Raw genomic sequence first — 23,621 nt, forward strand, 5'->3', positions numbered from 1 at the left:
ACTCTCCGCCGCCCCCAAGTTCACTTCTCTGCTCTTTACTCCTCCCTGTCAAGCAGCCAGGATCCAGGACCAACTCATCATCTGGAGCGGCAAGTCAAAGGCCGGCTGGACAGAGAGGTGACAAAACAGCCACAAGTTGCTATGGGACAGGAGAGAGGCGAGGACTGTCGTCTGGAACACAGACAACACCCCTCAAGGCATCCGCGACAAGCAAGGGCAGCCTGGTGTGAGTCCCCTGGCTTGAGAGGCCACAGCCCCTGAGAGGGTCTGGTGTGAGGTCGGAAGATGGAACAGTGGGAGAATGTCCCCAAGTGAACCTTTGTAGGGAGGAAGAGAACGGAAAAGAAAGACAACAGAACTGGCAGGTGTGTGGGCATGAAGAGCATATTATCAAATAGCTGTCTTCTGTGGCTCGAATTAAAAGTCTTTCTTTCTTACTTTATGGAACATGTGGGCTCAACGATGCTGTAACGTAAAGCCGCCATTATGCCAGGGGCAGGATAATGCAGTGGGTGCAGGTGAGGCTTCTGGACTCACACCACTAGGTTCAGACTCTGTCTCTACCACTTACAAGCTGCATGACCTTGGACAAGTTACTTAACCTCCCTGGGCCTCAGTTTGCAAGTCTGCAAAATTAAGACAACAGCCTTTACCTCATGGGGAAGGATAACACAAAATACTGAGAAGGAGGCCCGGAATAAATGAAAGCTAGCTGTTTTTATTCCTCTTTATTTTCTACTTTATAAAACTTCCAAAATGCTGCTGTGGGGGATGGGGGGTGCATTGTCTCAACTGTCCCGATTTGAAACTGCTGGCAAATAAAGCACTGGCAAACCAATGCATAGGGTGTAGTCTCCAAATTCTGACACACGAGGTCTAGAACGGGGCATGGGCACCTAAAACATTTTTTTCATGAATTTTTCACATATTTTTCCACAGTGACTGAGACATATAATCTAGATAAAGAAGCATGAATATGGGGCCTGGGCACTATACATAACACTCAAGGTCCTGGTTACGGACAGGCTGGGGCTCCTCTCTCTCTCCTAAACATTAAACAAGCTTCTAAAGCACCCAAAGACCCCCTCCATTTCACCCCGTGGCAAGCCTTCCCCCTCCCCCATGCATGCTCTGACCTCAATTTCTTCGTGAGAACACGGAAGCAATCAGAAGAGAATTGCACTCCAACCTGCATCTAGGCGTCTTCCTCCTCCCTATCCATAGAGCCAACTCCTAAAGCCGCCCTCCACCTGTCCTTTTTACCAGACGGTCTCCCACCTACTCAGGCACGGCACATCCCTGGGTGGCCCACTCCCTCTGTTCGTCATTTCCCTCCGTACTGCATGGCTCTCACCAGCATACAAACGTCCCACTATTTCTCCCACCAGGGATAAAAACACCACCACACCTCTTCTGACTCCCATCTGCCTGCAACACCCACTTTCTCTCTCTGCTCCTTTTCCAGGAGACTCTTGAAAGAGCTGTCTCTGCTTCGTCCCCGGTTCTTCCTCAAAGGCGTTCCAGCCAGGCTTTCACCTCCACCATTGCAGAGAACCACACTGATGGGGCCACGTGCTCTGTGCTGCAAACACCCGTGGTCACGTGGCCTGTCAAGGGCGGCCCCCAACCTGGTTGTCCCATCTCTCCTTCCTGAAGCCTGGCTTCTCTTGGCTTTCAGGGTGACAGCCCCTCCTGGTTCTCCTCCTCCCTGCAGCCCCTCTGCAGTCCCTCTGTAGGAACCTTGACCCAACCAACAGCATCTTAGCTTTAGGACTTATTATACTACTTAAGGACCTATTCTCAAAGTTCTGCCAAATTATTTAGAACTGAGGTATCTGTCATTAAGATTAAAAAGGTTAGCGCAAAATGTTTAAATACCTTGTATAGGATCATTGACTTAGAACAGTGATGAGTTCAAGCCATGTGTGTAACTAATACAAAGTTATGAGATTCACAAAATATAGCACTCTATCACCCAGACTCTATAAACACTAGTTTAAATTTCCTGAGATGACGACAGGTCAACCTTAACTCCAGAAAGCTTTCAGATCCCATCTGCAATACCCCTCTGCGTTCCAGCCGTGTGTATCGTGTATCTTATGCACAGCTGGGGCTCCGTCCCCACCAAACTTCAGCAGAGAACTCATCTGCCCAGCGCAAGTTATGCTCCCCCTAAATGGCACCACCCAAAAGGCCATGTGTCCAGGGAGGCACACCTGCTCTCGCAACCTCAAAGGCAGCACAAAGAAAGCGCTGGCCAAGGCAATACTACAAAAGCCATGACTACTTTTTGGTAACATAAGCACCTTCCCTAAGGTGTGGTGTGCCCATTCTTCCCAGTTAAAGAGGTATTAGCTTCAATCAGCCGGTGAGGAAACCAACACCAGAAGGGTAAGCCCTCTGGCTCAAGTTCTCTAAGAGGGGAGTGCGATACCCCTTCAGGTGGGCTGGATGCAAAGCCCACAGCACATCGGCTCCTACCAGGATGAGCCCCACGAGAAGTCGCACCCACACGTCCTGGTTCACTGGGAAGGGAACTGCAAAACAGCAAAGTATCTGTCTTCTGGGGGTTGGGAGTACACTAGTCTTCCTGCTGCCAAATTCCTTTCCTCTTCTTTTTCAGGGCACTGAACTGAGTGGAGGCTAATGCTACCTGCCAATCTTAATGGCCAGCAGAGAACATAACCTCACCTCCTTGACAGTCCAAGCCACCAGGAACCTGAAAGCATTAATAAGTTTTATTTCTTTGGCAGCAAAATTCTCCCCACAAAGAAATAAAAAGATATCTGAAAAGAGGAAGATACTGGGGAAGAAAGGGCAAAGAATAATCTACCAAAAGCCTTAATTCTTCCTATTCCATTAAGTTTGTTTAATGAATAATCAATGACTTTTTGTTCCTGAATCTGTCCGATTTTCTGGGGAGGAGGGAAAGAGTCAAATACTTCAAACAGAGTTGGATACGGGAAGAGAGTTCACTGAAACCCCAATACTTTGCATGCACGTGGAGTGCTCACAAAGGGTTTCCAGGCATGTGCAGTCCAAGTGTCGGAAGAGACGGTCATGAAGGGCCCGCTGGGCACTACTTCTCTGCTCTGAGCAGAGCAAACTAGTGGGGAGGACGTAAACCTGCTACAGTGATCCAAGGGGCTAGCTACTTCAATTTAGCTCCACTGATGTTCCCCAAGACCCATTCCCTTATCTTAACAAAAGTCAGAATTTCTTGTACCAGTAACAGTCTTCATAACCCAAGCTCTGGCTTAGATGTGCCATGTGATCTGGGGCAGTCACATAATTTCTACCTTCCTATTTGCAAAGAAGAGAAAATACTTACTTGAATCGTCTATTTTCAGAAACTTCTTCACTGTTTATAAAGCACTTTGCCCTTCCACAAAGCCTCCTGACTGCAATTTAGAACACTCATTTTAAAAACCCTGTGATTTCACTGGACTCGGTTCTAGAACGGATTAAATGCTCCACTGAGTCTGTCACCCTTGACCATCTTGACATTCTAAATGGTCTACAACAGCCCTGGGGAATTGCCGGACAACAAGAATAATATTCTACCCCCACTTCACTTCAGTCCCACCCTAAAGAGAAGATTGAATTTTCTTACTTGTATCTGATCTTTTCATCCATGTCTTGAGGTGGTTCTTCTATAATGAATGAGACTAAATCTTCGAGACATTCTGCTTTTAACAGAAACTCTATAAGTTTGCGGTTCTGAGCTTTACATTCCTGTAAAACATCTTCCTCATCCATTAACTCCTTCAGTGTTACATCTTCTCTTTCTAGAAGTGTGTCTATGTGGGATGATGAATGAAGATCAAATTTCCAAAACATGCTGGTCTAAACAAAACGCAGAGAGTATTTCAAATAAAATTTCAACTTCACATATTAATTTTTCAAATTTTAATTGAGTTTTACAATCTAAAATGCCAACTTGAGTCACATAAGTAAAATAAGTGTCATATTGAACCTATAAAATACTTTCTAAGTAAGTAAAATCGGCAGGATTTTTCCTTCTCAGAAAATAATTTTATTGGTAACAAAAAATTTTGACTTAAAAATGCTGAAAGAATGCTTAAACTTGGGTTGATTTTAACCTACAATATTAACCCATCCACACTTTGTTAAGAATTTAACGCTGGGAGGGGCACCTGAGTGGCTTAGTCGGGTAAGTGTCCGACTCTTGATCTCGGCTCAGGTCTTGATCTCACAGCCATGAGTTTGAGCCCCAATACTTAAAAAAAAAAAAAAAAAAAAAAAAAGAATTTAATGCTGGGAAAGGAAGAAAGAAAACCCTTTCTTACAGTTGAAGAACATTCTTACGCAGAAGTTATATCTTCAAGCAACAAATGACAAGCACTGTGACCTAAGTATCTAGCATTCTTCAGAATACTAAAGAATTACACTAGCATTTTCAGCCACTGAGAGCAGTTTCACAGCCGAAAGTCATAAAATGATAAAATCTGTGCCATTCTTAATAAAGAAACTAAACAAGTGGAACCTAGTTCTTGACGAATGAGGGAAACCAATATCCTCAGTTATCAGGAAAAGCAATGGACATTAACAGGGCCACATATATATATTCTTTCCTTCTCTTCCTCCCACCCTTCCTCAACCAGTGAGGACAGGAAGTTTGTTTTCTTCAAGTTACAGTTAAAGAGGGTCCTGACCGGTCACAACCGGCAACAGGAAGCACAGGAGTCACTACGTCATCTGCAGCTGCCATGACAAGACATTTTCAAACGCCACTTTTGAGCAACACATGACAAGATGACAGCATCAAACAAAAGTCCTGATTAGGGACAGGACTATTCACAAGTCACTCCTATCTGTCAAAGATGCTCACTGCAGAACCCCTGACACAGGGTTTGGTAAGACACCTTCTGACTTCATGTAACCCCCAAACCTACAGATCAACTGCAGCTTTACTATCCACCCAGGATAGCGGCTCCTGTTACCGTTATCACCAAAAAACATGTTAAAATCCACATGTGCTCATGTAAAATCCTGTGTTGGAAGAGCTTAGGTAGAAGGAAGGAAGCTGCAAAGGTCATAACCTATGTATAGCACACATACATTTTGAGAAGGATTTATTTTTGCTAAATCACCCATATTAGATCAGGTAGGAATATACCCTGATTTAGTATTTTCATGAACATCTGTTCAAAAAATATTTTAAAAATCAGACATCATGGAGGACAAATGTTATGTATACAGCCAGTCATACTGATCAATCCAGGAATAGAAGAAGAAAGATGTGTGCACGGCAGGTCACTCAAGAGCCTGTAGAAGTATATGCACTTCACCTGACTTCACTATTACGTATATAATCAACACAGTCTGAAATATAAGCAAAGTTTTAAGGAATCTTAACAAAAAAGGACTCCTTAAGAGAACACGTTTTAGGTAAGATTATGAAATATGGTGTTATAAAAGTTGTCCCTGCTTCAAAAAAAGCTTTCAATGTTTCAAAAGATACATATGGCCATATACTCACATCCAGTCAGCAGCAGCAGGAAGACACAGTTAGGAATGAAGCTACTGTGACAGTTCACCTAAACCGGACTGGCAACGCCTCACTCTGGAGGCACCTGTAAGTGGAACTGTCCGCCACAAAGCTCAATGGAGGACACGAGTACAAGGCACAGCCATCTCTCTCCTCTGAACGATCAGGCCACTAATTATGTACACAAGACCTAGAACACGCTAAAAAAGCAGGGTCACAACTCCCAGCATGGTCAGCAACCACCCACATGCTAGGCCTCTGGCCTTCAAGACCAGGAGCAGGCAGAGTGCTCCCTGGGAGTGTAACACTTTTGTTGGTGAAGGACAGAAACACATCCTTCCAACACAAGAGCAATCTGCTTCCACTTCTAAGGCAGTTACTAAGGAAATAAGGGCAAAGGTGATATATCCCTAATAAGAATGGAACTTTAGGGAAAAAGATGGTGGTAATAAAACTGTGGAAAATGGCAAACAAACAAAAGAGATGTTATTATGCCAGTTTATCCTCATCAAACAAGGAGGGAAAAAAAGACACAAGGATAGCAAAAGATAACTCCAAAGGAGGAAAGAAAGGAGCTTTCCAAAGTAATGCTGTCAGCACAGTCTCCAGCGCTTCTGCTGGAGCAATGTGGCTCATTTATCTGGGAGTTTAAGACTGCAAATCCTAAAAACAGCACATGCTACCACTCTGCCTCCCTCTTGCTACTGAAGTGTACGAGGATGCACAGCTGTGTTCACACACAGACACAACACACAAGGCACAGGCTATATTTGGATTCCACGCATGTATCAACCTGCACGGTTTTTAGGAGTAGATGCAGGCACCCAGGACAGACAGTGCAGCTCCAGTTCAGCTCAAGGAGCAAAAGCACCTTATTGAACTCCAAAAACATCATCATCCACGTCAGTACACCTTGTCTTCAAAGTCAATCATGGAAATTTTGATTTCCATCAAAATTCATCCATCCCGGGATGTCTACAAATTGACAAAAGAATTCATTTTCTTAACGTTTTAAAAAATATTTTATTTATCTATTTGTCAGAGAGAGAGAGAGAGCACAAGCAGGGGAAGCAGCAGAGGGAGAAGCAGGCTCCCCACTGAGCAGGGAGGCCGATGTGGGACTCCATCCCAAGACCCTGGGATCATGACCCGAGCAGAAGGCAGATGCTTAACTGACTGAGCCACCCAGGTGTCCCCATATTACTTATTTTAAATACTTTGGCAAAGTCACTGACTGAAAAGCTACCAGGTGTATTCAAATATTTCCCATGCTCCACCGACATCAGGTCAGACTGGGCTTATTTTGGCCTGTAAATCAAATTTCTGATAATCTAACAGAACGGTCTCTCCACCTGAATTCAGAAAACTGGACACAGTTAAAAATTTAGCCTGAAGTATTTTTTTAAAAATTAGGTCTCATTTAAAGTAGTATGCTTTTTTAGGGTGCCTGGGTGGTGCAGTTGGGTTACACGTCTCTTGGTTCAGGTCATGATCTCAGCATTGTGAGATCCAGCTGGGAATCTAGCTCCACTCAGCGCCAGTCGGCTTGTCCCTCTCCTTCCCTCCTCCTGCCCCCTCCCCCTGTACCCATGCTCTCTCTCTCTCTAAAATAAATAAATCTTTAAAAAATAAAGTAGTATGCCTTTATTTTTTGTAATCCCATATAGAAAGGCAAAGTATAATGAAAAATACTAAGAAATCAATTACAAAAAAGCAAAGTTGATTATCAAGACCTTAGGATTGGCTAGTTATAAATAAGATACACACTCACATCCATCAAGTGGAAACTATAAATGTCCACAAACTAGATAAAGTCCATACTCCTCAATTACTGATCAGAATATAATCACATCGATGTAGTACAAGTAAAAACTGCGCCCCAAATTTCAACCTTATAACAGTAACCCCTTAAATACTGGATTTATAAGAAGACTGATAATTAGCCATGACGACATAAGAGCAGGAGTTGGCAAACTGCAGCCCACAGACCAAATCCAGCCCACAGCCTGCACACTAAGAATGGTTTAGATATTTTTAAAGGGTTGTTTTAGGGGAAGAGAAGAATGTGTGACAGAGACCAAATGTGGCCCACAGAGCCTGAAATATTTACTACCTGGTCCTTTACAGAAGGAGTTTAGCATCCCTGGCTCAGGAGGAAATCAGGTTCCCACTAACTCTATCTTTCCCCCCATTATCTCTGAGACTACATGGGTGTCCACCCTGGGCCTTCGCAGCCCACCCAGCAGGGTGCGGTCACACGGTGCTGGGCCAGATATCTAGAGACCCATTCCCCTTTCCCTAGCGGTTTACGAAGACCACGTTCCCAACTTCTTGGGCAAGTAGGTATTGCCACGTGACAATGTCTTCCCAGGTGTGCCATAAACTATTAAAACCTCCATGTACTCTCCTCTGCATCTGACTGGATGCCCAAGACAAAAAAGGCTCTCAGGGATGGCAGAGCCAAAAAATGGAAGGTGCCTCCATATCCCCAAATCACCACCTGGAAGAAAGCTGCCCGCCAACCTCAGAGCCTGCTGTGTTACGATGAGCCATCACACACCTGGTCTGTGTGTTCCAGCAGTATGTTCTACCTGACCAGCCAGCTCCTCTAAACCCGGAGCCTGTGACTTCTTGTTTTATTATACTTATTTAAGCACAAGAACAGGAATTTTTTAGCAACTGTTTAAAAAATGCCTAAGTCCTTTCATTTTCCACCATCCTGAATTAGAATAGCATTTTTTTTACATCAGAACACTTTGAAATATACATTTCCACAGTGCATTTTCTTTAAACTGGGTACGTTACAAACTTAAAAATAAAATAAAACCACAGTAGACTCCTTAAGCAAACATTATGTATTTTATCTTTTGGCCAAACAGCAAATTGACTGGAAATGAATGGCACCAGTAAATTAGTTACCCTAGCTTCTATTTGTGTCCTTTGAAGTAGAAACAAGCCAGGTATGAACAGTTACAAAGTTCAGCCAGGGCCCTGTGAGAAAATGGAGCCCTTTCAAAAATACAACTAAGATACTCAGAAAAACTAAAGGAGCCAGCACTTCAACAGCTAATTTTTAGTTAATATGAATACACTTTAAAATTCATACCCTAGCTATACCTGAGTAGGATTTAGGGATAAAAGGGGAAGCAATTTCTTACAGTAAACCAAATCACAGACTTTTCTATTAACAAGACAAAGAGGAAAATGGTAAATGAAACCAAACTATCTTTCTTCAAAATCCTAGAGTTGTTTTGTTTCTTTGGGTTTGGTTTTGGTTTTGGGGTTTTTTATTAGATTTTTACTTATCTATTTGAGAGAGAGAGAGAGCGCACGCATGCGCCTGCACTGGTGGGGAAGAGCAGAGGGGGAGGGAGAGAGAGCCTTAAGCAGACTCTGCACTGAGTGCAGAGCCCGACGTGGGCTCGATCTCACGACCCTGAGATCATGACCTGAGCCAAAACCAAGAGTCGGATGCCCAACCAACTGTGCCACCTAGGTGCCCCCTTAGAGTTGTTTTATAAGTTGGATTATGTAGCTTGCAAGCAGGGTTTTCTCTAAAAGAGCTGAAGGTCAGGTAGGCGGGTCACAGGGGAGTTGACCTGTCAGCTTGCCACAGACGGCCTCTACTGTGCTCTGCACTCCCCAGAACTCAACACACAGGTGAAAACGACCATCCTACATGCACAAAACAGGACCAAAGGATCCATAAACCACTTTAATTAAAGTTCCTCTAAGATTATTGAAATACCTTCCTTCTTGGAAGCAAAATCTGGGCCATGGTACCTTTATTTCAAAGCAGTTAAGCAGCAACACTTTGCTTCTGGGAGACAAGGTGCCACCGTGTCGGTGACACAGGAACTAGTACAGTCATGTGGTTAAATTCTCTGTAAAAGGTAGGAGAACATCAGACCCTCCGAAGAATTTTCCAGGGTGCCGCCAGCATGGTATATTCAATAGGGGCCCAACTGTGGTATAAGTAAACCACCTACAACCACTTGCTTTCATCAAATCAACAGCATTTCCTCCCCAGCCTGTGAGGACTTTAGGCATCTAAGCAGACCTGGATTCCCAGGCCGGCTCCACTACTGGCCGGCCCCGAAGCGTTGGAAAGTGACTTTACCTCTCTAAATCTCAGTATCCTCACCACACAAACTGGTTGTGAGGAGTCGCTGGGAATGGCCTGGGACGGGAGCTGGACCACCCAGGCACCGCGACAACAGGAAGCGCTTGTGCAATAAGCATGCCCCCCCCCACAAGCGTGGGAGGTTTAAACCAGTGCTCCCAAATGTTCCTGGGCATAGGGAACACCTAGGGGTCTTGTTAAAACACAGTCACAAATTCAGATGCAGCAAACCAGGGATCAGGCCGGAAATTCTGTCTCTAGCAAGTTCCCAGATGCTGCTGCTACTGCTGCCCTGGGTTTAAACTATTGTTGATCAGATGCAACAAATTGCAATAAAGCATATTCCAAATAATTACATAACCAGGAGAAACAGAGAAAAGCCTATGATGCAAATATGTGACTATGTTATTTATTTCAGAAACTCCCTGTGGACAAGCTGGTATTAGAGGGTTTTTGTTCACTGTAACAGATAAAGAATGTAACATACTGCATCTTTCTAACAGGAGCCCAGACAAAATGACAGGACAAACACCGTGAAAGATAAACTAGTAGCACTCTGAAGGGAGAAACTGCTGATTGTCCTGCCTACAAATGACAGAAGCAAACTGAGGGAACAACAAAGGAGAGTGTTAAATGAATTTAACTCAAACTCTCCTATTCCTAAGAACTGTGCCTAAAGTTAGCAATGTTCTATCCCAGAAGGAGAAGCTCTACTCCATAAAAGGCCCACCACACACTACTGTTAACCGTGGAACACCTGCACGCAGGGCTGGCTGGGCCCAGGGCAAAATATTCAAAGATTCAAAAACAGATTCCAAGATTATTAAGCATTTCTGAGCTTATGAAGAACAGCTGAGCATGAAAGCAAACACTTCTGGGCATGGGGCCCTGAGACCACATGCATGAAGACAGCCTGTCCACACCCTGTCATCACTGGCCCCACTGGAATCACCAAGATCCCATGGCCTAAGTGAATATTTGCTAACGTCAGCTCTTCCAGTTTCATAGCTGCAGTCCCCTCAATATACGGAGTACAAGCTACAACGGGAGAAGGAGCAGCTGACGTCCAAGACAACACAAAGGAGAAGACTTAATCTACACACTAAATGTTAATTTTTCATATTTTTTCTATTTACGTGTGTGACGAAGGGAATATTCGTAATAGATTTTTCATGATCTCAAACAAAGGTGTACTAGCACATACCGTGGGAGTTCAGACCCCCGTGCACCTCAGGGGGTGCACTCCTCTGAAGGCCCCTGGCTCCCCACTGCTGAAACAGAGAGGGCTCCGCCTACCGGCTAACATAGCCCTGCCCAAAAGAACCAGCACACGAGCCACAATGAGAGACACGTGTAAGTTTAATTTTTTTTTTTTTTAAAGACTTTATTTATTTGACAGAGAGAGACACAGCGAGAGAGGAAATACAAGCAGGGGGAGTGGGAGAGGGAGAAGCAGGCTCTCTGCTGAACAGGGAGCCCAATGCGGGGCTCAGTCCCAGGACTCCGGGATCATGACCTGAGCCAAAGGCAGATGCTTAACGATTGAGCCACCCAGGTGCCCCAAGTTTAAATTTTCCAGCAGCCACATCAAAAAAGTAAAAGAAACTGGCTACGTTAATGTTAATAGTATATTTTATTTAACCTTATACATCCAAACATTATTATTTCAACATGTAATTCTTTTGGTACAGTCTTCAAAATCTGGGTGTATTTTACACTTAGAGCACATCTCAAGTTGGGCCAGCCACATTTTATGCTTCAGAGTCATATGTGGCCAGTGGTTGCTGTACTGGACAAGACAGTTCTAATTATATATTACTACAATTATGATTCAAAGTTTCTCCCTTGGTACTAAAATAACCACCCTCCCCCCAATCTCCTTCCACAGCCAAAGTCAACAGTTAACCACCTTTTCCACACAGGGCCAATGTGGGGGTTGGTGAGGACAGATTATGGGCCACGTTTTCCCTTTCTTCTAAGGTAAACATACACAAGAAATCATGTTTATTCTTACATATATAAAGTAACTTGTACAGTCTTCAACTTAAAAAAGTAGATCACAAGAAAACTAGAACTGTTTTTTAGCCTCTAATATATAGAAATATTTGTAGGAATAAAAGGGAAGTCTTCCCATCCTTCACCTTGAAACAATGAAGGGCTACAATCAGGAGGGCCACAAGTGGCTCACTCCTGGTATCGATATACCCTGCCAAATTGTAAACCGAATTGTAAAACAGGCGCAGGTCTCTGGGAATTTCATTTTCTAAGGTAACTCAAAAATATTTTGGGTGGCTCAGTTGGTTGGGTGTCTGGCTCTTGCTTTTAAGCTCAGTTCATGATCTCACAGGTCGTGGAATGTACCCCGCATTGGGCTCTGTGCTCAGCCAGGAGTCTACTTGAAAATTCTCTCTCCCTCTCCCCCCTCTCTAAAATGTGTAAATAAATCTTTTAAAAAATATAAAGAAAAAAATGCCTAGGTCACTCAAATACATTGGGAAACAATGTTTCATCAATTAAAAAAAAAAAAGGCCAGGAGACTCCCCATCATCTTGGAGTAAACTGAACCTTCACGGCCCCCATTTAGATTGGAAACAACTTACTTATTCCAGGAGCAGCAGACATAGTTACTCCATACCTCTAGTCAAGCTTACAAGCAACCTGGGAACAGGATGTACTGGGCAAATGGAGCTGCTGAAAGGCTGCACATACTGTCCCGCCAGCATCCAGACACCTGGAGTGGGCGTCAGCATCCAGCACACCCCTGGGCTTGGATGCAGGTATTCGGGGAACTTGGTTGGGCAGCGTCTCACAAGACCCAAATGGGGAAGTGCTGGGCTCAAGAAGGGTGGGTGGTTGCTCATTTAGTACACTGAAAGCTGCATGCCACAAGAAGGGGCCAGGGAGCAAAGGACCTCTAAATAGGAGCATGTAGTGTCACTCTGAAGGGAGGTCACTTCTGTGCTGTATTAACGATAAACTTCCTCCTCACAGCAAAGCCGAATGCCTAGGCAAACATTCTAACTTTTACATGAAGAGGCAAAAACATGGAACACAAAGAGTAACAGCTGGACTCTGAGGGCAGCTCTCACTCAGTACCAAGGGAAAAGATCACAAAGGACTGGAATGGGTCCACCCAGCAGCTGCTTCTCCATTTCCTACAGGTGCCCTTCCCCAGCCCCCACCCAAAGGCTGACTAAAGATCAGCGTGCCTATTAGAGATACGTATTTTTTTAGAGGAAAGGCCACACAAACTCTGAGCCAGTTTCTTTGTATTTGCTTTTGCAACTGCTTCTTCTTCCAAAGAGTATGTCAAAAGCAATCACATTTCTACCTCCCATATATTCCAGAATCGTTTTCAGTTTTACTTTGTAATTTATTTGGTATTTCAGCTTTTCCTTGAGAGTAATAAATAAAGAAGTCAATTCCATTTAGTATGTGTTATATTAATCAGCAGGTACTTTAATACAGGAATAATACGATAAATGCTCCCTACCGCATGAAAAATACAATAAAACTGGAAAAAAAAGAAAACAGAATGAAAGGTTATCAACTCCAAGCTTGTTCCGTAGAAAGGGAGCTCAACAGAGGGGATCGTGACCAGAAAGATTTCCTATACACAAGGCCCAAAATACAGGTAGGGTTCAATAGGTGATGTTATAGCAAAAAGAATTCCAGGCCAGTAGACATAGGCCTGCAAGTACAGAGAACAAGACAGAAGTTTCCAGTAACTTCAGGAAATTCATAGCAGGGAGAAGGCCCTCATAACAAGAAGAGTCGTTCAGAAGGCGCAAGGATAAGCTTAGGCGTCAAGACCTGGTCTCAAAGGGCCCTGCAAGAATATACAGTACAGAGCAGCATGGGCTCGCTGCAGAAGCAGAGAGACAGAACCAGTGAGTTTTAACTGAGATAAACGTCCTGTAAAGTATCTACAGTAAAAAGGAAGCAACATATTTTAATAACATATGGAAAGAAACAATCCTGAGCATAAGCAGAGGAAAGCGACATAGAGGAGATGACATTTAAGCCGTGGCAGGTACACTTTCAACAGAGGCTGGAGTTCTACAAAGGCCAAGAGAGGGAGAGGTCTAACCTGTTCTGGGCATGGCCAAGTGTTTGGGGGTGACTGAAATATGGGGCAGGCAGGGGTGCTAAAGACAAGGCATGAAGGTAGGACAGAGCAGGAACTGGCAATACACCAAGACATAAGCTGTGGAGTCAGGAAGACAGGGCAAGTGAGCAGCAAGGTCTGATGTGTACTTTACATACGGACTGTCCACAATGCAATGGATGTACCAGACAGAGAGAAGCCTAAAAAGGGAGCAACCCATCTCCGAAAACCAAGGTATCCCGAGAGATTTCCCACTAAACTACCATTCCTCCTCCAACATCAACCATGATTCTGTCTCTTCAAAGCCCAATTTTCATTTTTCTTCAATCCTGGCTATACTGTGTGGTATCAGATGACAAAAATTTACGGCTTGCCTTTGGAATTCTGAGCTGCCTGGGAAATACACAGCCCTCAGAAAGCAAACGTCACCCCCACACTGGAGCTAACTCCCAATCCAGCACCCAGATGCTATGGGCAGGGAGCATGCTGCAGCTGCAGTCTCATCACCCACTTCACCTTTACAATAAAAAAGCCAACTGGCAACCAAGGAAAATCCAGTCTTACTTCTGTCACCTGGTCTGCCTTAAAGCAAGTACTGTGTTCCTGTACAAACTGTCATTATTAAAACTCAAATGTACATGAACTTCTACGCATAATTTCCACAATTTCAAAAACTTCAGTCCAAAAATATGTAAAGCATAATATTTTACTAAGAACAAGTTTTGTGGGTCTTTTCAAAGCGAGACTGAGGGGTTGGGAAGAAAAAAGACAAGTAATGAGGGGGACACAATGGTAACCAAGTTCTTGCCAGAAGCCTTGTTAGAGATCAAAGGAATGAAGGCAAGGAAAACCCAGCTGCATCTAGGTGCTGTGTGTGTGTGTGTGTGTGTGTGTGTGTGTGTGAGAGAGAGAGAGAGAGAGAGAGAGAGAGAGAGAAAGAGAGAGAGAGCGAGCACACACGCGCATGCAAACAAGCAAGGGTAAGAGATAGTATCAAAGTCACATCAGAGAATTCTTATGGGATCTAACAGCATTTTCCATCTCAAGCCCCAGGATTCTCCGAATCTCTGAAACCAGGTAGAAGAGTCAACAAATCAGAGTCAAACATTAGAGAGCAGCAACATATTACTGGACAGCAAGAGGTTGCTCTCTTCCCCAATGCTGCCTGTGAAGGTCACCACCTTCTATGCAGCATCACAGCTGCCCTCAGACCTCTGGGGAAGCCCAAGATCATTAAAAAGAGGACCAGTAAGTTCATCCGGCACCAATCAGACTGATATGTCAAAATTAAGTGCAACTGGCAGAAACCCAGAGGCACTGACAGCAGGGTGTACAGAAGAGTCAAGGACCAGCTTTTGATGCCCAACACTGGTTACAGGAGCAACAAGAAGACAAAGCACACGCAGCCTAGCGGCTTCCAGAAGTTCCTAGTCCACGTCAAGGAGCTTGAAGTGCTGCTGATGTGACACAAATCTCACTGTGCAGAGATTGCTCACAATGTCTCCTCCAAGAACCACAAAGCCACTGTACAAAAGCAGCCCAGCTGGCCATCAGAGTCACCAATCCCAATGCCAGGCTGCGCAGTTAACAAAATGAATAGACAGCTCACGTGCACGTTGTATTTGTGTTCATAAAACCATAAAACTACAAAAAGACAAACAAACAAAGAGGGGCAGCAGTTACCTGGCACAGCACAGAACAGTTTTTAAGTCTGTAGCTATAGGGGGTGGCCCCACGAGGAGAGCAGTGGCAGAACTGAGGCCTGAGCTAGAACAAGCTGCTACAGTGTAGAAAGAAGCAGGTCCAAAGACCTCAACATGAAGTCATATTATGATGTGACTAATAAGCAAAGCAACCTCAGAATAAAGTCACAGATGAATCCTGTCTAGGACCACGGAAGATCTAATCCCATGGTAGCCTTCCGGGATAGATCACCCTTTGCCAGGCAACACCACACCCTGTTCTGGGGAGGAGGAAGAGACTGCCCACCACATGGCACCTAGAGAGATGACCAGGCAAAAGGCCTCATCACTTGGGGGATAAAATAACTAGCTGTGCGTATTTTACAGCTCTTAATAATACCATGTGTAGCTCCAAACACAAAAGGAGAGCCAGCGAGTGAAAAATACAGATTACGTGTGAGCAGAAGCAGGAACTCGTTAAAGATCAGGCTAAAGGTTATGGCCATGAATACTGTAAGCCCTGAGGCTGGAAGAACTTTGGCCAAAGCCTGGATGATCTTCTCTGAGAGTATCCTTCAGGAAAGGAAGGCAATCCTAAAATGATCGCTGTGCTGTTTTATAAATCTCTTCTCAAGTCCATTTGATATAAAAGGCATGGCTTCATCTGGGCAGATGTGGAGCCTCAACAGGAAAATGAAAGGATTATACAACCTTCCAGATGTTTACTGGGTAAACATAATTCTCTACTCCTCTGGCAACTCAAGCAAGACAGCAATAAAGGACAGAGAAAAAGAAAAATGCCCAAAAATGTAGGAAAAGACAGAAAATAGAGAAATAATTCAGAAAGTCCAACATCCAAGTAACATAAGTTTTAGAAGAACATATGACAATCCACAACCACCTGCCTCATCAAAAAAAAAAAACAAAAACAAAAAAACCTTTTTTCCTCTGAGTGTACAGAATAAGACTCTCCCCTCTAGAACATACACATCCTATCACAGTGAGTCGGGGAACAGACCTCTAAGGTACAGTGTGAAATTCCATAGTATCAGAGATAAAGACAGTATCTCAACTTTTCTAGTGAGGAAAAAATACTCAAGAAAGGACTGAAAATCAGAATATCAGCTTCCTCAACAGCAATTCTAGAAAAGAGCATTTTCAGACATGGAAGGTCAGAAAGATTTATTCACACTTTCTCAAAAAGCTACGAGAAAATGGGCTCCACCAAAGTACTGCAATAAGCCAGCAGGGGCACCTGGCTGGCTCAGTCAGTTGAACACTCAACTCTCGAGCTCAGGGTTGTGGGTTTAAGCCCCAAGTTGGGAGTAGAAAGTACTTAAAAATAAAATCTTAAAAAAAAAAAAAGCATGGCAATAAGCCATGAGAGGAAGGCATGGAATACATGGAACTAGGGATCCCACACATTGAGAAGCAAAGACAACTCTCAGAAGAAAAGTAAGGGGGGACACCTGCTACTACACAGAAAGTCAAGAGGAATCTGCCCGGAATGAGGCATGCATGAGGCAGAGGGCTCTGAAAAGGATGTGTCCACACAGGAGATCTATGTGCCAGATGAATGTGACCATGCTGTGAAGAATTTTACTAATTAAGTCAGAGACCTAGGGAATAATTCACCAAAATATACATACTTTTATACTGATTTTAACCAAAGTTGTGCTTTAACTATGTTGGAAGATGGGGGAGGGAAAGAAGCTATGCATATGTAAAAGCTAAACCTTCACCTTCATTGTCAGAAGTCAGCTAGATTAGAAACAGCTACCTATAGGCACACAACTCAAACACTGAAGGAAGTAAATATAAAACTAAGAGATAAAGGTAGTGGCCCCTAGTAATTAATTAAGGGATGAGGATGACAAAGGATAGGAAAGATGGAGCAGATGATTGTTATTTTTTGCTGTAAATCTTGTGGTACTGTTTGGCTTTTTCAACTATGCACCTACATAAACTATGTAGCCAAGTATGGTAAGATATTATGAAAGGAAAGAAAATAGAAGAGCACTTAGTTCAATCCCTGGCACACTTAATAAGGGCTCTACAAACGTAGACTCAGTCTGAAATCAAGATATTGTGAAAGATTAGCTAACCTGCCCAGTCATATGGAAAGATAGGAAGTAGGTGCATACACTTAAGAATCTGTGTACAAAAAAGCAAAGAGAACAAGCCAATCAACCAACCGACAGCAAAAACCACAATGGTACCTCTTCACATTTAGGTCCTTTTTTTCACCCCATTCTTTCTACCATAGGCATGTGAGCCAACTCCAGAACCCTGGGACACCTGGGGGTACAGTAATGAAGTTGTCAAATCTGGTCTGCCACCTATTTTTATACAGCCCCTGAGCAAAGAATGATCTTCGTATTTTTAACGGGGGGGGGGGGGTCAGAAGAAAGATATTCCATGACTTGTGAAAATTCTTTGAAATTCAAAGAGTTCTCCTGAAACACAGCCACACCATACATTTACATCCAGTCTCTGGTGGCTGTCACACGACGAAAGCAGAGCTGAGGGTGACAGAAACCACATGTGGTGGCGCACTCATCACTCTGCGCTGCTGCTCTGCTGGACGCCTTCCGGATCACAATGACACAGTCGTTAACTCCACGGTGCCTTGAGGGCCACGTGTCGAACCGCGACATTTTATTGTATTATTATCCCTGGATCCCCAACATGTCAAAACAAGAAAAGAAAAACTGGACTGTTGTGCTTGTAAGACCCAGCGGGGTGGGGACGCTTGTGTCACGGAAGGAGACGGCAAGGTGCCGTGTCCCCACGCAAGCACACGCACCAGGGCTGGGAGACCGCACCACACATGCCCACCTCCACACCACGCAGTGGCCACAGTACTCCCGACTCACAGGCACGCTCGCATCAGAAACATTTAAACATTTTCATTGGATCATCTCCTAACAGGAGAACTTCTTCACAGAAATAAAAGATGAAAATGAAACTTCAAGCCAAGCTGGTCTCCAAGTAGCTTGTTAGCCAAGCGCCGAGGAAGCCAGTGAATTTTCCCTTGGATTCTTGAGGAGTTCACAGACACGGCCGATGCAGCTCAGCTGGTGTTCGAGGCATTTGAAATGATGACAAACGAGCCTTTATGAATAGCCCGCATCAAACAGCCACAGGCCGAGTGTTTTCAGAGACGCGGAGTGAAGATGAAGTCACTACAGCCGTGCAGGAGAGTCCGCTGTGACATGTTACAGCTGATGGTGGTAAAATTATGTGTAGAGCAAAAAACGGCTTAATGGGACAACTTTACAAAACTTGTGAAAATGTACTGTTCAAAGCTTATGGTTCTTTTTATTTTCATCAGCAGCTCCTTCGAAAGGTTTTTTAAATTCCTCATGTGTTACTGAACCAGTAATATCAACAGTGAACTTTATTTACTCTCTTACGCAAGCTACGTAATGGCTTATCAAGGGTTAATGTTTTGGGAACTTTCTGAGCCCAGGGCCAAGACTGAAATTTTTCTGAATGAGAGGAACAACCCTCAACCACGACTACTGAACACTGAATGGCTCTGGAAATTGGTCCTTGCTGACGTCTTGATGTTTCTTAGTGAATTCAACCTAAAACTGCAAGGCTAACCAGCACTGATCTGCAAACCTTCTGCTGTGGTAAGGTCATTTCAATACTAACTTTGTTAGGATAATAAATTCAAGCTGCTTCATACACTTCCCATGCTATCAGAACTTAAAATTGAAGTGAGATCTCTGTTCCCATACAAATTTGCAGTGGGCACATTTTCTGAGCTCAAACTACCGTTAAAAAGCATTTTTAATGCAAATGTAAAGGAAATTTTCCTATTGCAAAATCCATACAGCTATACAAATGAGGATTTTCCTAACCGTCAACTGGAAGTAATTAATCTACAATGTAATGACCCACTAAAAGGCAAACACCAAGAGAAGAATCTAAAAGAATTCTATAAATGCCTTCCAAGTGATGAATATAGATGCTTGTAGACTGATACTAGAATGTGGCAGCACCTATCTGTGTAAAAAGACATTTTCAAAGATGAAATACGTAAAATCTCATTACAGATCAGCATTAGTAGATTAGATGAACATTTGTAACAGAATTTGAGAGGGGGAACTCTGGCTATGAACACCATTTAGGTGAAATGTTATCCCCCTAGAAAAAGAATTCCATTCTTCTCATTAGCAGATCTGTATTACAGAATACTGAATTCAAGTATTTTTTATATTTTTAATTTCATCAATAAAATCTGTGAATATTTGCTCTCTTGTTATATAAATACCTATATAATATCCTCTTTTTTGCTTCTTGGTCTGCAAAACCTAAAATATTTCCTATCTGGGCCTTGACAACCTCTGGTCTAAAGGACCCTATATTTAAAATGCTGCTCCTCTTCGGGAATCCTTCTCCACTGATTCTAGGACTCCTGGAGACTAATGGGTAACTTCTTAAGAGTTCACCCGGCATCAGACACCATCTGATGAGCAGAGGAAGTCAAAAAAGAAACAGGAGGAATACAGCTAATGGTAAGGAACTGTTCTATAATTTGCCACAGCTAAGAGTCTTCTTCAGCAAAGAAAAACAAAATAAAATTAAAAGAGAGAGAGAGAGAGAAAGAAAGGGAGAAGTCCTAAAAATGTTATCCTGAAAAATGTCTCTGAGGTTTTAGCTCTACCGCTAAACAATTAATGATACCTATTATGTAAAAAGTACTAAAGATATAAAGTAGGGGGTGCTTGGGTGGCTCAGTTGGTTAAGCGTCTGCCTTTGGCTCAAGTCATGATCCCAGGGTCCTGGGACTGAGTCCTGCGTCGGGATCCTTGCTCAGCGGGGAGCCTGCTTCTCCCTCTCCTTCTGCCCCTTCCCCCACTTGTGCTTTCTCTGTCAAATAAATAAATAAAATCTTAAAAAAAAAAGATATAAAGTAGAAGTCAAAACTCCTTGCTCCTGGAATACTTAAATCTATTCAAAGAGAAAAAATAATCCTAAAATAATTTAATGAGATAGAATCTAAGAGTTCACAAAGTTGTGGCCACAGAGGAACTGGAACAATACAGAAAGGTGTGACAAAAAAGGTAGAAAAAGAGCTGAGCCCTAGTAAAAGGGGAATCAAATACACAGAATAGTAATAAAACCCTACGATGGAGGGTGGACAAAATGGGTGAAGGGGGTCAAAAGGTACAGACTTCAAGTTATAAAATAAGTCATGAAATGTAACGTACAGGGGCACCTGGGTGGCTCAGTCCGTTAAGTGTCTGCCTTTGGCTCAGGTCATGATCTCAAGGTCCTGGGATTGAGCCCTATGCCAGGCTCCCTGCTCAGCATGGAGCCTGCTTCTGCTTCTGCCTCTGCTGCTCCCCCTGATTGTGCTCTCTCTCTCAAATAAATAAACAAAATCTTAAAAAAAAGGAAATGTAATGTACAGCATTGTGACTATAGTTAATAATAATACTGAATTATATATTTGAAAGTTACTATGAGAGATCTTAAAAGTTCCCATTACAGGGGCGCCTGGGTGGCTTAGTCGGGTAAGCATCTGACTCTTGATTTTGTTTTTAAAAAAAAACAACAAGATTTTATTTATTTATTTGAGAGAGAGTGTGTGTGTGCAGGCATGCATGTGAGCTGGCAGCGGGGGGGGGGGGGGGACGCCCCCAACCAACGACAACAGAGGGAGTGGGAGGAGGAGGAGGAGAATCCCAAGCAGACCTCCCGCTGAGCGTGGAGCCCCATACAGCGCTCAATCCCACAACCCCGAGATCATGATCCAAGGTGAAACCAAGAGGCGGGTGCTGAACTGACTGAGACACCCAGATGCCCCTGACTCTTGATTTTGGCTCAGGTCAGCATCTCAGGGTTATGATATCAAGCCCCATGTCAGGCTCTACACTGGGCATGGAACCTGCTTAAGATTCTCTCTCTCCCTCTCCCTTTGCCCCTCCCCACTTCCTCTTTAAAAAAAAAAAGTTCCCACTACAAGAAAAAAATGTAACTATGTGATGATGAGTATCGACTTGACCTACTGTGGTGATCATTTCAAAATATATAACAAATGTAGAATCACTATGTTGTACACCTGAAACTCACATGTTTTATATATCTCAATTTTTTATAGGCTATGTGTGGCATTATAGAAACAGCTTTAAAAATCATTCTTTGAACTCTAGTGTCACAATAGAAAAGTGGGTAAGTTACAATTTACAGACAACACTCCAATAAACATAAAAAAGATGTCCAATCTCTAAGATAATCAGCTGAATTAAAGCTGGAGGTCTCTGTGGGTCCTGTCACCCTCAGCTCTAAACCGACTGATGAAAAAGGCAAAGTAACAGTTCATGTGCATCATAAACTGCCTTCTTTATTATCAGTGGGCCTGATGGTCAGACCACAGTTCTAAGTACATGGTCCTGACCTTCTCAAACCTAAACCCTCGACTTGGGCTGAATTCTCCACACAGCCAGGCAGGTGGGAAATGGAAGAGGCTTTACCCACAGGGTTAGAATGTAGCCCTGGAAAGAGAAGGAACAATGGCGGGACCAAAAAAGAAAAAAAAGGCCCCAGGAGGTAAAGCTTCACTCTGTAAGCACAAAGGGAGGCCGGAAGGTCCGAAGGTGGAGGAGAGTCATTCATGAGGGGCTGAAGGAAAAATTGCCCTGGGATGAGAAGCAGAGACCTGCTACAGCACCATAACTAGAGTATCTCCTGAGATAATGAAGCCTGAACCATAGATGATTATTAAGTGGTTTATGCCCACCTTCTCCTCAACACACAATGGAGCAGATGAAGATGGATTAAAAATGTGTCCTGTCCCCCAAAGACCCGATTGGGCCACTTTCTGAAGTACCAACTGTCAAATATGTAAAGTCAACCTCTGGTCTTCAAGAGAAAGTTTCAGTGAAGAGGTCTAAAATGATAGCAATTAGGACTCGAAAGGAGTCAGATGGTTGGCTAAAAGCCAGAGATGGCCTTTAGCTGGTGTAAAACAAAAACAAAACAATCTCAAGCTCTATCTCTCTCACACGCCTGTGCACACATGCACTTTTAGGTGACCTCGAAGCAGCACCTAAGTCTCCATGAGCAGCCTTTCTCTGTGTGCTCCTTCAGCTTGCTAGGCCTGGCTATCCTTGGGACCCAGATCAACCCCCCTAGGAAATGAGGAATCCCACAGATTGGGTGATGCAGATTCCAAAACATGCCAGAGCAAACTACAGAGGCTGTTATTTAATTTCCTAAAAATACCACAGTGCCCCAGAACCATACTGTACCTGGTCTAGCCCTGGTCGACCTAGACTCCAGGGTCTCACAACAGAACATTGCTTTCCTTGATGAAACTCCTGATACTCTTAATGGTCTTACCTTTCAACCAAGTTTAAAAATTAAAAGAAATGTTTTCTTCTCTGTGGCTCCTTGCCCATTACAGGTTATCCTGGTAACAGTTGTCTTCCAATTCACTGCATTAGCAGATTAGCTGGAGTAAAGTAGGATGTGGAAGCAAAACAGAAGCTCTCCTATAAAGAAAAAAGAGCATATGTTAACAGCATGTTCTGTTTTGGTCTGATGACAGCTGCCATTAAAGATACGGGTTGAGGGTCCTGATTCACATAGAACTGCACCTCAGAAGATTGAAAAGTTCTAGTTAACTGAAATTTTTTCCATGTGAAAAGAGGAAAGAAAGGCACGGTCATCCTCTACCTCAGCTTTTATCCTACACTAAATAATAACCCAGAAATAGAGACACCATAATGGCACGATCAGTGAATAAGAAAAACATACATATTCTTGTCTTTATCTTATAAAAACATCAATGATATTCTTATCCCACACAGAGCTGACTGTAATGGCACCATACTTTAAAATACTAAATCAGGGCGCCTGGGTGGCTCAGTTGGTTAAGCGACTGCCTTCGGCTCAGGTCATGATCCTGGAGTCCCTGGATCGAGTCCCGCATCGGGCTCCCTGCTCAGCAGGGAGCCTGCTTCTCCCTCTGACCCTCCCCCCTCTCATGTGCTCTCTCTCTCTGTCTCAAATAAATAAGTAAAAATCTTTAAAAAAAAAAAAAAATACTAAATCAAATTTGAAAAGTAGCCAAGTAGCCCCATGTAATACCTCTAAATACCAAAACTTTCACCAGGAAATGTAAGCAGAATATTGAGGTCACTGAAGTACTAACCATAGCCAAATTCTGTCTCTAATGAG

At 43.4% G+C, this 23,621-nt stretch overlaps 1 protein-coding gene across 18 annotated transcripts in view; it reads right to left on the bottom strand.

Moving 5' to 3' along the window:
- The window catches only part of PPP6R3 (protein phosphatase 6 regulatory subunit 3), a 141,744-nt gene that overhangs the window by 71,700 nt on the left and 46,423 nt on the right, over positions 1 to 23,621 (bottom strand). For 17 of the 18 annotated variants that reach the window (XM_081797649.1, XM_081797648.1, XM_081797646.1 and 14 more), the window contains 2 exons: positions 22,782 to 22,933; positions 3,614 to 3,846 (listed from right to left, as the gene is read on the bottom strand). In XM_081797649.1, coding sequence (XP_081653775.1) covers positions 3,614 to 3,840 — 227 coding nt within the window. In that variant the 5' untranslated portion in view covers positions 3,841 to 3,846; positions 22,782 to 22,933. The remainder of the gene's footprint in view (positions 1 to 3,613; positions 3,847 to 22,781; positions 22,934 to 23,621) is intronic. The other variant, XM_081797635.1, reaches the window with a different exon arrangement.

Source organism: Leptonychotes weddellii, chromosome 11, assembly GCF_054177405.1.
Source record: "Leptonychotes weddellii isolate Sample4059 chromosome 11, ASM5417740v2, whole genome shotgun sequence".
Classification (NCBI taxonomy): Eukaryota; Metazoa; Chordata; class Mammalia; order Carnivora; family Phocidae; genus Leptonychotes; species Leptonychotes weddellii.